This window comes from Elgaria multicarinata, chromosome 1 (genome assembly GCF_023053635.1).
Source record: "Elgaria multicarinata webbii isolate HBS135686 ecotype San Diego chromosome 1, rElgMul1.1.pri, whole genome shotgun sequence".
NCBI lineage: Eukaryota > Metazoa > Chordata > Lepidosauria > Squamata > Anguidae > Elgaria > Elgaria multicarinata.
The window spans coordinates 93,190,452-93,204,436 of record NC_086171.1 but is presented as its reverse complement, the minus strand read 5'-3'; the positions used below and the strand labels follow the sequence as shown (position 1 = coordinate 93,204,436).

Genomic DNA, 13,985 nt, shown 5'->3' with positions numbered 1-13,985 from the left:
GCAAAATGAATCCCTCTTCATTAGCCTCTCCCTCCTCTGGCCGAGCAAAGCATATTAACTTGGGTAGACCACTCAGTGGTGCTGTTAAGGAATCTTTTGGCCCCCATCTATATGACAACGGTATTGCTCCTCATTAAGTATAAACCCAATTTTTCGTCGATTCGAATGTAGGTAAAGAGCGTCACACTGCAGCAGCAAGAGCGATTTATGTCCTGAATTTTTTTGGTACTTTAGTTATAAATGTGCACATGTGCAAATATGCACATTCGCACATACGAAGCTATGAAGGAGAGAGGGGTGAAGCTATAGATTTTATATGCAGAGCTGCACAGATTCATAAAACAGACAAAACGAGTGAGGAGGGGGGGAAGGAATGAGGCAGCAGAACACGTCTCCTTCCTCTGGCTGCCCATTTCCCCCTCTTTGTTTTTGTGAACCGCCCAGAGTGCTTCTGCTATTGGGCAGTATAGAAATGCAATAAATAAATAAATAAATTTGTTTTAAGAAGCTTTCTCTGTGGAGCTCTGCAGAATCAGAGACTTTAAACTAAAAACAGTGGGAAGGACTGAGGCAGCCGATTGGCAGGAAATTGAGAAATTGGCCAGTCATGTTGTGCTACTCTCAAAGCTCCGCCCACATGTCAAAATCTGATTTAACTCCCCCAAAGACACATAACCATAACACAGTGCAAACTCAGATGTAAACTAAAAGTCGCGGTAAATCGCGAATGCGAATATGCTCATTATCGCATTAAAAACCCGGCACTACTGTGAATGAATGGCTGCGTCATGTGTCCTGAAATGCAAATACGCACATTTAGGTTGGGGTAAACAAGCCATATAGGCAAGCCCCTAGACTCTGGACTTAAGGATCCCTCTTTAGATAGTATTGTGTATTATTTTACTGACTTCAAAAAGCATTAAGCTGGCCCTATAGTGTTTGGGGGTCTCTCCTGCTTAGTCTGCTGAGTGGGTCTAGACTTTGAGCTTCTCTACATTAAAGGATTTTCCGTTGTTTATCTGGCACTGTTGTGCTTCTTGTTTCTTTGGTAGTATTCATATGAATTGATATGAATTGGATTACATGGGAGGAAAGGGGCGAGGTAAAGTCCTGCTGCTGTTTCCTGGGTCTCCCTTAAAGGCAGACACATTTGAATCGAGAGAGAGCCCCCTTCCCTCCCTTCCCGGTGTGTATGCAAAGGAGAGCGGGGTCTTGTTGTCTGTCTCCTCACATCCCAAAGGAAAGCCAGTACTTACTTCTGAGTAAAAGTAAGATTTTTGCTGTAAGTTCACAACGCTCATCCTACTTACTTGGGAGTAAGCATCATTGAACACAGTGAGACTTACTTCTGGGTAGACACATGGGGATCAAATCCGTCTCCCTTTGTCTCAGGGAGGCATATTTTGGAGCATGGAAAGTCCAGTCTTTCCTCCTTCATGTGCAATAAAGCCTCTCCTGCATCCCATGGATTGCTGTCCTTGCGCTATATCGGATCATCCCATTTTTTGTTGGGACATGCATGTTGAAGGGCAGGTCTCTCACTGACCAAAGAGGAGGGTGGTGAAGTTCTCTGCTCAACTGATGAACTGTGAAGGGGGAGGGAGAGAGGGTGCCCAAACACCCCACAGAGAAGGCGAGCCAGGCTGCCGCTGCCACCCATGCTGGGACTTGGTCCCATTCAACTCTATGGTTCATATTCCTGAGTAGGCAGGTCTAGGTTTCCTGACCAGAACAATGTCAGCTTCCCGTTGCCATGCCAACACTGACCACAGACTTCTCCAAAAACTAATTATAATACTTTCTCTTTACTTATATTGTTTAATATGATCTTAGGGGAAAGCATAGTGTGTTGTTTTACCATAATTGTGCAGCTTCAGGCTGCTGTACTAATATTTGCGCAGAAATATATAAAAAAATAACTTCAGGGGAAAGGATAACATAGGGGGCAGGGCGGGAGATTTCGCTGGCACAGCAGTGCTCCAGGTGAGAAGATACATGAGCTGAAATAGTGCAACAACACACAGACATGAAAGTGCCCAGGGCCTACAGATGGCAGTCTTAACCTGGCACCAAAAAAGATGGCAAAGTTGGCGCCGTCAGGTCTCAGTGGGGAGCTCATTCCAGTAATAAATATTACTGGCCAGCAGACTCCTACAATCAGGAAGCCGATAGATACGGCCATCAGCCTCTGGTTTTGGTATCAAGGTTGCGATGTGATGAGGGCACATTTCTCACTCCTCCTCCAGTAACCATTTGGGATTTCCAAACACTGCTGGCTACTCAGATGCTGTCATCAGCCTCAAATCAGCATGCGTCAACTTTGCTCCCACCCTATCCAATTCTAACTTCCCAGGTCTCTCCTATGGTGATGTCACATCTGGGCCACCCAGAACAAACTGAAGGAACTTCTATTCCCTTCAAGGCTTTTCATTCAGTTCATTCTATTCTCCTTTTTTTGGGAGTATGGGCCAGGAGACCATATATACAGCTTGGCTGCAGGATTTTAGATCAAGGTGAATACCACCTATCCCAATGCAGCTCAGCCTTCCTGACACAGCCCACTGAATTGATGAGCACATTCCTTGTGTAACAGTGGAGTGCCTCTGAGCATCAGCTGAATGTCTCTCCAGCACCACTAAATAATCACAGCTCCAGACATCTGGGATTAGGGGAAGTGTTTCTAGGGATAAGATTTATCCCGGGATCATCCCTTCCTGCTCCCGGGATATCCTGTGTGTCATTTACATGAACAGAACAGGGATGACCCCAGGATGATCCCGGGATAAACCTTAGGTCTAGCTAAGGCCTAGGTCTGCATGTGTGACTTCCAGCCTGTCTTCAGCTTTGGCCTGTCATCGTCACCCATCCTTCCCAACTCAAGCACCTCTCATTTTTAGAATTTTGTAGTCTGGCCTTAATACCTGGTGTATTTCTGGAGTTGCCTCAGCTGGCCGCACTTTTTCTATTGATGACATTTTGGCCATTTCCGTTGCAAGTTATTATAAGAAAAAGAGCGGAAGCCACTGCATGGAGGAAGTCACTGACTTTAGCCACCTTTAGGGTTCTGAGCGGCAGCCACAGCCATTTGCTGTAATTGGTGCTTAAGAAAAGCATCCAAGAATTTCAAGGAAACTGAAGGGGTTTATATAAAGGTCCTAGTTAAGTCACAAGGCATGAGCCATGTGCAAATAGCCATGACCTTGAATATCAGCAGAGGCCCTTCTCAAATGTGCTCCTGGCAGGGAGAGGCACAAACACCAACAGCTGTGAGTGGGCAGGAGGCTGTCTTTTCACAGCAAACACATTCCACTTTTTTGCTGATGTTACATGGCATGCCAGTCCCGCCAGTGCCTGTGAGGAGAGGGATGTGGGAGCAATCAGGAAGGGCTTTTGTTTTGGACTGGACTGAGACCCTATGTTTGGCCTTGTCCTACCTCATAAGAACTGTTTTCTTGGAGCAGATCAAGGACCAACATTCTGCTTCTAACAATGGCCAGCCAGATGCCTCTGGGAACACCACAAGGAGGCCATGAAGGCAATAGGCTCCCCTGCTGATTGCTCCCTCATAGCTGGCATTGAGTGGAATACGGCCTCTGAATGTGGATGTTCCACTTATCTGTCATGGCTAATAGCAGCTGGCAGATCACAAATTTGTCTGATCTCATTTAAAAGCCATCTAAGCCCATGGCCATCACCCCATGTTGTGTCAATAAATTCCACAAGTTAATGGTGCATTGTGTGAAGAAGGACTTCCTTTTGCCTGTCCTGAATCTACTGCCCATCAATTTTCTTTGCTGACTCTGAAGCCTAGTGAAAGAGGAAGAAATTTATCAATATCTCTTTTGATTAGGTTCTCCCACCAATGCCCACTCCTTTGGTGTAATCTTGTATGTGTACCAGAACCAGACAAATTGCATCCTAGAGGAGCTTGCAGATGTAATTTTGGAGCCTCCATGTATAATTTTTGAAAATTCTTAGATAATAGGTGATGCGCCATGAAACTGGAACCAGGCAAATGTTACTCATCTTCAAAAAGTGGGGGATGGTGGGAAAGCACCCAGGCAATTACTGACATCAGTATCTGGAAAAGTTCTAGGACAGATCATTAAGCAGCCAGTCTGGGAGCATTAAGGAAAATGTTTTTGAGAGAAGTAGTGATACTGCTCTGTTCTGCTTCGATCAGATATCGCCTGGAGTAATGTGTCCAGTTCTGGGCACTGCCAGTTAAGGAAAATATCATTGAACTGGAACATATCCAGAGGATGGCAACTATGACGATAAAGGGCCTCAAGTCATATGAGGAAAAGTTGAAGGAGATGGTTATGTTTGATCTGCAGAAGAGATGATTAAGAAGTGAAGGGCTGTCTCTTGGCTGCTCCAGAGAGTGGGACCAAAAGCAATGGGTTCAGATTACACAAAAAGGGATTTAGGTGAACATTAGGAAGAACTTCCTGATGATATGAGCGGTCAGACAAAAGAACAAACTGCCTTGGAAAGTGGTGGACTCTCCTTTATTAGAGGTTTTTCATCAGAGACTGTTTTGCCACCTAACAGGGTGCTGTATTAGAGGGTTTCCGGCATCAGTAGGTGGTTGGAACAGATTTTTCTGAGAACTCTTCAAACTCTGATATGTCGGGGAGAATTTGCATATTCCTGGTGCATTCTGGGAAGTGAGCAGAATTCACTATGACCAGCAGAGAACTTGGACTTCATCTGACCGGCTCAAAACAGTGGCTTTGGATCTGATGTGTTGGAGAGAATTTGCATAGTCCTGATGTATTCTGGGAAGTGAGAAGTCACTGTGACCATAACAGAGTTTGGACTTCATCTGACTGTCTCAAGACAGTGGCCTAGGATCTGATGTTTTGGGGAGAATTTGCATATTCCTTATGCATTCTGGGAAGTGAGCAAAAATCACTGCAACCAGCAGAGACCTTGGACTTTGTCTGACCATTTGAAGCAGCCCATGCACCTGATGGCATGTGAAGTTAACAAAAAAAAATTTTTTTCTTCCTCTACAGCATATAGTAGAAATCATGGACAGAGATAGGGTTTTGGCAGTCACCTGCAGCAGATGTGTCATGTTTACCTTTCTCCCAGATGAGGAACCAAACTTTGTGTGAAGTGTGAGCTTCTGGAAGTTCTGAAAGCAAAGATTGCTGAACTGGAGGCCAGTTGTATCATGCCTACAACTCACTCAGCAAGATGAAGATTTCTTCAATAGTACTATGGATTGCTTCCCACAAGCAGGAGAGCCATGTGAAACTTACAACTTCACCAAAGAAGGAGACTAAAGGCAATTCGTAACACATCACTATCAGAAGCAGAATGGCCACAAAGCAGACCTTTGCCCTAGAACTTAGCAATGATTCCAACCTCTAGCTTTTGAGGAAGGTTTCATGTGTAGGAGCAATCTACAGGAGACCCCCACAGTTGAAGCTCTGTTACCTGATCCATGTGGAGGTCATCTGTCATCAATCAACAACAAGAAGAAAAGGAAGGTTCTGATTGTAGGTGACTCCCTCTTGAGAGGCACAGAAGCACCCATTTGTCAACCAGATCTTTCATCTCAACATGTATGCTGTCTCCCAGGTGCCCAGATCCAAGACGTGTCAGAAAGACTGACAAGGCTTATTGGACCTGCTTGTCATGTCTAACCCTACTGCCCCTGTTTTGAGAGAAGGTGTTTCACGTAATCAATCAGAATCAGATTCAGAACTAAAAGAGGCAATGCCAGACACCAGACAGCCTGTACCAGTGGGGGAGGAAGCTCTCATGGGCGATACCCCAGCTGAGAGTCAGCCCTTTCCAGAACCTATCTCCTCAAGGCCAAATCCTACACACTCAGTGGGAAGTGAGCTTTCTTCTGGAGGAGAGCGTCCTGACAAGCTAGCTGATGCTAGGGTCCGCCAGAAGCTAAAATGCACAGAGCAGAAGGAAGGCGTGAGAAAGTCTGTCCAACTAGGATTGTGCCGGAACCTGTCTCCACACCAGGCTCTCTGAAGTTACGGGCGTTTGGGAAGAGCCTTCCTATTGTTCTTGAGTGGATAAGCTGTCGTGTTTCTCAGAAAACTCTTGCTTTCGATGGGAGGCAAATGACGAGGCTTGCTAAGTAATCCACAAAGCTTTTATTAAGCAACAAACATCTCTTCTATCTGAAGAGAGTCTAATCTCTTGGAAACTTTCCCCTAGGCAAAACTATGCAAACTAATTGCTCAAGGAATAGGAGGCTCTTCCCAAATGCCCGTAACTTCAGAGAGCCTGGTGCGGAGGCAGGTTCTGGCAAGAAGGGTTTCTTCAAATACGTCAACAGCAAGAGGAAGACAACAAAGGCAGTGGGCTCACTGCTTACACCAAATGGAGAAGTCTTATCCAATGACCAAGAGAAATAATCTTTTGTCTTTACATCCAAAAGAAACAATGAGTTGAGTGGAATAGACTGGGAATGAACACAACAGGGGAAGGTACAGTGGTACAGGAACTTCTAGGCAATTTGAATGCCTTCATCCCCTGGGCCTGATGAAATACACCCTAGAACATTCAAGGTACTGGCTGAAGAGCTGTCAGGACCTCTGTCAATTATCTTCGAGGAGTCCTGGAGAACTGGAGAGGTGCCAGAGAACAGGAGAAGAGCAAATGTCCACCTCTTCAAGAAAGGAAAAAAGGGGATCCCAGTAATTATCGATTAGTGAGCCTAGCATCAATCCCTGGAAAGATGTTAGAGGATGTAATAAAGCAGGCCATTTGTAAGCATCTTGAAGACAAAGCTGTGATTGCTAAGAGTCAGCATGGCTTTGTCAAAATTAGGTCTTGCATGTGAGACAAATCTTGTCTCCTTCTTTGACAGGATAACTACTCTCATGGACAAGGGGAAGGCTGTGGGCGTAATCTACCTCAATCTCAACAAAGCTTTTGACAAGGTTCCATATGACATTCTCATTGAGAAACAGTTAAATGTTGGCTTGGATGGCACCACAGTATGGTTGGTCCACAACTGGTACAAGATGGCCTGGGTGAGGGTGCAAATTAACGGAAGCATTTATTTCATTTGAAATTATTTGGATGAGAAATTAATTGGCTGGCTTTGCCTCCTGTGAAATTTAAATAAATTTTAGGAATTATTTCTAAATTTGTACATATGGATAAAAATTAGCACATGCAGATTTTAGGCAGATGAGTGTCTCGCAGGCCTGGTTCCTGAATCTTCGAAGTGCCTAATAATGCCCCTGTCAATTAGCCCTAATCTTAATAAAGTGTATTAATGTAAAACCTGGGTTTTAACTATATTCTTGCAACCACCCAAGAATCATTCCCTTGGGTGTCAGATTGCTTGTCCTGCTACATGCTTTGACTAAAAGGAGGCAAATAATGAACAGATTGAACCTGCCCAGCATTGATTGGGGAGCGATCTGGTATTTGTTCCCTCCCAAGAAAAAGGTTTTGGGCCTAGCTCCAGATCCGTGGTTGAATATCCGTGATGGCAGAAGGAGAAAAGAAGGTGTGTTGTGGACTTGTCTACCCGATAGGCTTCCTTATAGTAGCCCCCCACCACATTTGCTTTGTTTCCAGAAAGTGAGTAGCAATGGCTGCTAGAAGCAAGAGCTGTGAATGCTGAGAGGGGGATAGGGCAGATCATAGAATCATAGAATCATAGAATAGCAGAGTTGGAAGGGGCCTACAAGGCCATCGAGTCCAACCCCCTGCTCAATGCAGGAATCCACCCTAAAGCATCCCTGACAGATGCTTGTCCAGCTGCCTCTTGAATGCCTCTAGTGTGGGAGAGCCCACAACCTCCCTAGGTAACTGATTCCACCGTCGCACTGCTCTAACAGTCAGGAAGTTTTTCCTGATGTCCAGCCGGCAGTGGCTGCTGCTTCCAGTCATCACTGCCGTTTGCTCATTTGCCCAGGCAGGTAGATGGCTAAGACACAGACAGCATCAATGGTAGGCATAATTGGACACCTCCCAAAGGCCCACACCCTGCCAGAGTTCCACTGACAAACGCCCCTTGGACATGCTCCTCCTCTTCAACATTGAACCTGCTTGTTCACCCAAACAAGGGTGGTGATGAGAAAGAGGAGCAGTAGATGCTACTGACTCTCTGGCTGTAAAGCAGGTGCTAGCAGTGAGAAGGTAGACCATTGGAAGGGAGTGGGCATTGAGGATGCCTTGCCCAGTGACTCTCAAAACCCTAGAGCCAGCATTGGGGTAAGTGGAGCAGTCATCAATCACATATTTGCCTTCTCCCTCTCAGCAGTGGCAGCCCCCGGTGCAGACCAGTGGCAAGACAGTGGCTGAGTTCGGACGACATGGTGGGGGGGGGGGGGAGGGTGTAATAGGAACCAAAAGGAAAACAACCGTCGATTAGCGTGTCATCCTAACTTAGCCAGTATGGAGCAGGAACCAACCACCATTGCTGAGTTGCCTTCTGTCTTGGTGGCAGCTGCTGCCCATTACCACCTGATTTGTTTTTATCCCTACAGGCTGGTAGTCACAAGATCTAAGGGAGTCCCCATTTCAGAGCTGCAAAGTATCTTTGCGGTGGTAAACTTTGAACTGTGCAGTGATATTTGCTTTTGTCCCCTCAGGTTCTCAACTTGTTCTTAGCTTTATTGCTAAGCTCCTTCAGCGCTGATAGCCTGGCAGCATCTGATGATGATGGTGAGATGAACAATTTGCAGATTGCAATTGGCAGAATCACACGGGGAATTGACTTTGTAAAGAAGAATGTCTTCCTGCTATTTCAAAAGGAATGGAAGGAGAAGACAGAGCTACCTGCTGAGGAGCAGGATGACAACAAGAAGGAGAACTTTGTTCTCAACCACATGGATATGAGTCAGGACTTCAAATCAGAATACCTGGATGGGATAGCCAAAAAACAGGGCCAGGACTTCAAGCCAGAATACATGGATAAGATTGTCAAAAAAGAGTCTCTCGCTGATGAACTGGATCAAATGAACTTCATTATCAATCCCAACCTGACCATACATGTCCCAATAGCCTCTGAGGAGTCTGACCTTTATGATGAAACTGACACTGGTGAAGAGACTGCTGAAGACATCAAGGTGAGTCCTAGATCCCAAAGAGGAAAGATTTTTCAGGGTTTTCAAACTCTGTTCCTAGGAATGGGAATGTGAACCGCCCAGAGAGCTCCGGCTATTGGGCAGTATAGAAATGTAATAAAGAAATAAAGAAATAAATAAATTCTTTGAAGCGTATTACAAATTCTCTGACGAGAAGCTTGGTGGACAAGCTTGTCCATCATTGCCGATCTTCACCTTGCAATGACCAGGTTCAGATGGCATGCTGTCCATCATCATGGGCTATTTAATGCATAATCCTAAAACAGAGAATTGGTTATGTGAGGGTTGTCTAACCCTCTCATAACCCATGATAGTCAGGTTCGCACAACGCAACAACCTCAAACAGAGATTGCATATTCAAAATGGCAGGTGGCACACACCCTGCACATGCCACAGCCTCACCATAGGTTAAATAACCTAAACTGGGCTATTGTGTTGGGTGAACAGCTCCAGGGTGTGTTGAAGAGGATTCTGGGATGCACTCTTAAAAGCACATGCATTCGCTTGGCGCTTGAAAGGCCTGATGCCCAATGAAAGGTATATATACAAAACAGTATCCCAGAATCCTTCCCAAATTTTTCAGAGTTCTGTGAAAAAAGTTCCTGGGCAGACAAATCACTATAGAAAATGTCAAGGAGTATTTAAAAACTACTGTTCTGTTCTGTCTGTTGCTTTACTATAATTGTAACAGACCCTTTTATCCTACAGTATGGATTGCTTCCTCCTCTTTGTTTGTTTGTTTGTTACATATATGCTTGTTACATTTATTTATTACATTTCCCCCTAAAAGTGCCCAAGGCAACTAACAATAAAATCCACCATAAAAATGTTAATCCACAAACAAGTAATATCACAATAAAATCATAAGAGCAGCCAGATGGAAGGAGCGATACTATGCCCCCCACTAGACAGCATCTGGGGGACAGAGGATATTTTGGACTCCTGGATCTGATAGGTGTGAACCATTTAGTGGGAGTTACAAGCCATGATAAAGTTTGGGCACTTACGTGGCATTGTTATTTAGTAATATTTACATCATTTTAGAAGGAGGGGGCCAAAATGACAGTAGCATAGCTAGAATCTTTGTGGGCGGGAGGCGATGTGACAGTCTTGGCAAAAAAATATTTCTAGGGTGGCAATTAATTCTTGAAAATTGATAATATGGATACTGATGGAATAGCAAAGAAGGAAGACTCAAATAAAAACAAGAAATACCTTAGATTTGGTATACATTGAAACATTTTTATTGTAATGGTGTTCTTTAGGCTATTTTAAATGTAAATGTGTTACAGTGTATTACTTATAGAAAGTGCTTTGTAGTCCTAAACAGGCTATACTTTATGAATACACAAATCACTTTTTGGTACAAGATCACTTGCAAAGAGCCGTACAATCAGACAGTCCCCCTACCCCACCCCACCCTGCAGCTGCATAATGTTGAACATTGTAGTTTATAGCTGGCACTTCACAAGCTCCTGACAGGCTCTACAGACACTGGGAATAATCATCTAAACTGGGCGTAGCCTGTTTTTTGTTACCTTCCATCCATATTGCCAAGGATCTGGAGACTTGATTTTAGCTTTATGTGCAGAGGCCGAAATGCTTGCTTGGTAAACAGCATGTCTGCAGTGTTGCAAAAATATGTCTTTCATAGGAGGCATCATCTCAGGATTTTGATTGCGGTGACAGAATATTTCTTTTTGTAGTCTATTAATGGTGCGCAATGCTCCACTTGTGTACAGACTGATAATAAAATGTTCCAAATCTTTAAACTGGGGAGAATGTAAGTCAAGTAAGGTACATGGTTTCTCCATGAGTTGCAGCATTGCGTCTGTCACAGAATCAGAGCTCTTCTTTCACATGTCTTATGCTATTCTTTTGGATAGCCTCCTCACTAATGATGTTGAGTTACAGCCAGAGAGAGCAGTGGCAGGGCAAGGCTTCAGTGTGGTCCAAGGGTGTTATACATTTGCCCCACATCAAACAGTATTTTGTTTTTACCTGGTCCAAAACTGACAGATACTGTACAGTCTTCTGAAATGTCAGTGAAGTGGCTGAAGTGGAATATTGAAACATCAGAATCCACTGATCACACTAATACTCACTTTGCCACATCTTGTAGAGCATGCAGTAATATGTGCAACACAATTCAGGTGTCTGCCTCTTCGTGGTCACAATTCCCTGTCATATCACTTCGAGGTCCAACATGATGTACATCATCCCTTGTGATGTCAAAATCATTTTTATTGTATGTTCAAGGGTAGAAAGAGCTTCTCCACTGAGATATCGAAGGAGTTCCAATTTGTTCTCGGGTACGGAAAGAAAAGGTGACCAATCTTTAAGAAGCTGCACATTTGGACCCACTTTTAATCATGGGCTCTGTTAATTCTCATTTCACCCTTGTTCAAAAGTTAATTAAACATTTTTAAGGTCCGCCTGATAGGATTTTTTAAAACTTTTTTTATGGTGAATATCAACAAACAGAACAGAAAATACATTGTGAAAATGGGAGGGGGGGAACCACCATATATGTACCATCACCCCACACACACACAAAAGGGAGAGAGTTATACAAAGGTTTCAAGAAAAGCAGGCCAGATATCCATATATTTATCCACTTGCAAATTGCGTCTATATAACACTCGTTCAAAAGTTGATAATGTTATTAGGTCCTAAGTTCATTGCATTATGGGAGGTGTGAATTTATCTTTCCAATGTGATAATATAAGTCTTTTGGGCTTTGAAGATCCATCTGCGCTGACCAGGTGTTAACTTCCAAGAAGCTGGTAGGTAATTTAGGAGGAGGTGCACATTATTCCATATTATAGATTGTTTCAGTACAAAGTTCATCCTTATTATAACCTCCTCCCAAAAGGGGGCAACTACTGGACATTGCCAAAACGTATGAGTTAAAGAAGCATTAGATGCATTACATCTCCAACAGTAACACAAGTTAGACAAACCCTTATTGAAAAGGCATTGTGGAGTCCAATAGACACGAAACATTTTTTTTTTGCTGAATAAGACATAACCTGAGATCCATAGAAGCTTCAGATAAAGATGCTAGACCAACTGTCCATTGGTTAGGCCAACCACTCCAATTCTCTGTTCCAATCTAGTCTTAAACTATGGGTATCATATTTACTTGCTGCTATTAAATACATGGGTTGTGGATCTACATGTCAATTCAGCTGTTTCTAACAATGCTGGAGGCTCTGAAGCTATAAAAGCAGCTGGGCCAAACCTAGATTCCTGCAAGTGTTGCAATTGCAAGTATTTCCATTGAGCCGTAGCAGGTAAATTATATTTAACACACAAGTCTGAAAAGGACAAAAACTCATCATCTGAGCCTATTAATGGGTCCAAAGTAAAAATCATCTTATCTGTCCATGTCCTCCACAGAAATGTTTTCTTTCCAATTTTTAAATCTGGGTTTCCCCATATAGTCAATTTAGCATGAGAGAATGGATCAAACAGTAATTGACATGTTATTATACGCCATGTCTCTCTAGCAGCCAGAGTTACAGGAGGGGTGTTACTTATTCTCATATAACGAGAACCGAGTGCCATCCATTTGGGAAGAGGTTCTAACCATAAGGCTTCCAGAACTGACCATGGTGGCATTTCTGAGGGAACAGAAGATGACCAGAACTTAGTACAAGACAATAGGTAACCCCAATGGTACAAAGCTAGGTCTGAACTATACCAAGCACCTTGTCCTTATAGGCCCCTTCCAACTCTATTCTATGATCTGTAGGAGTGTGTCCAAAGGCCCATTGGATTTTTCAGAGTCCATAGACACAGCTAGAACTTTGGGAGGGGGACGTTGAGTTCTCTCTCTCCCCTTGCAGCCACTGTGAATAGAATTTTGGCAGCTGCTTCCCAAGGCCATAAATGTGACTTTGGGGAGAGGAAAAAAGGGGGCATTCTGGGAGGCAGTGAGGGAAAAGGAGAGGTGATGTTTGCCCTCTCCTGGACGGGGTTGCACTCTCCCTAAAGGATCGGGTCCGTAGTTTGGGGGTGCTCTTGGATCCAGAACTGTCACTTGAGGCACAGGTGAACTCAGTGGCAAAGAGCACCTTTTATCAGCTTAGGCTGATATACCAACTGCGCCCTTATCTGGACAGAGATAGCCTAGCTACAGTTATCTATGCTCTGATAACCTGTCGTTTGGATTACTGCAATGCGTTATACGTGGGGCTGCCTTTGAAAACGGTCCGGAAGCTTCAGCTGGTACAAAACAGGGCAGCCCGTTTACTAACAGGGACTGGCTGGTGAGATCACATTACGCCAGTCCTTTTCCAGCTTCATTGGCTGCCAGTCCAGATCCAGGCCCGATTCAAAGTGCTGGTATTGACATTTAAAGCCTTAAACAGTTTGGGGCCAGGTTATCTGAAGGAACGCCTCCTCCCATATGTACCTGCCTGGACCTTAAGATCATCCACAGGGGCCCTTCTCCGTGAGCCCCTGCCAAAGGAAGTGAGGCAGGTGGCTACTAGGAGGAGGGCTTTCTCCGCTGTGGCACCCCAGTTGTGGAATAAGCTCCCCAGAGAGGTCCGCCTGGCGCCTACACTGTACTGCTTTCGTCGCCAGCTGAAGACCTTTATATTCGCTCAGTATTTTAACACTTAATTTTAACTTAAATTTAAATTTTACTGTTTTAACTCTGTATTTTAATCTTATATCAATTTTGCTGTGTGGTTTTATCCTGGTTGTGCTTTTTATACTGTATTTTGTAATTGTGCTTTTAACCTGTTGGTTGTTTTATTATGGTTTTAATTTTTGTGAACCGCCCAGAGAGCTTCGGCTATTGGGCGGTATAAAAATGTAATAAATAAATAAATAAATAAGGAGAGGCCAGGACCATTTGGTGGAGTGGCTGTGACTCAGTGGCAGAGCACA

At 44.1% G+C, this 13,985-nt stretch overlaps 1 protein-coding gene across 3 annotated transcripts in view; it reads left to right on the top strand.

The window, feature by feature from the left end:
- Positions 1-13,985, top strand: part of SCN4A (sodium voltage-gated channel alpha subunit 4) — a 209,632-nt gene that overhangs the window by 137,358 nt on the left and 58,289 nt on the right. For all 3 annotated transcript variants that reach the window (XM_063132886.1, XM_063132895.1, XM_063132904.1), the window contains one exon: positions 8,589-9,065. In XM_063132886.1, the coding sequence (XP_062988956.1) occupies positions 8,589-9,065 (477 nt within the window). The remainder of the gene's footprint in view (positions 1-8,588; positions 9,066-13,985) is intronic.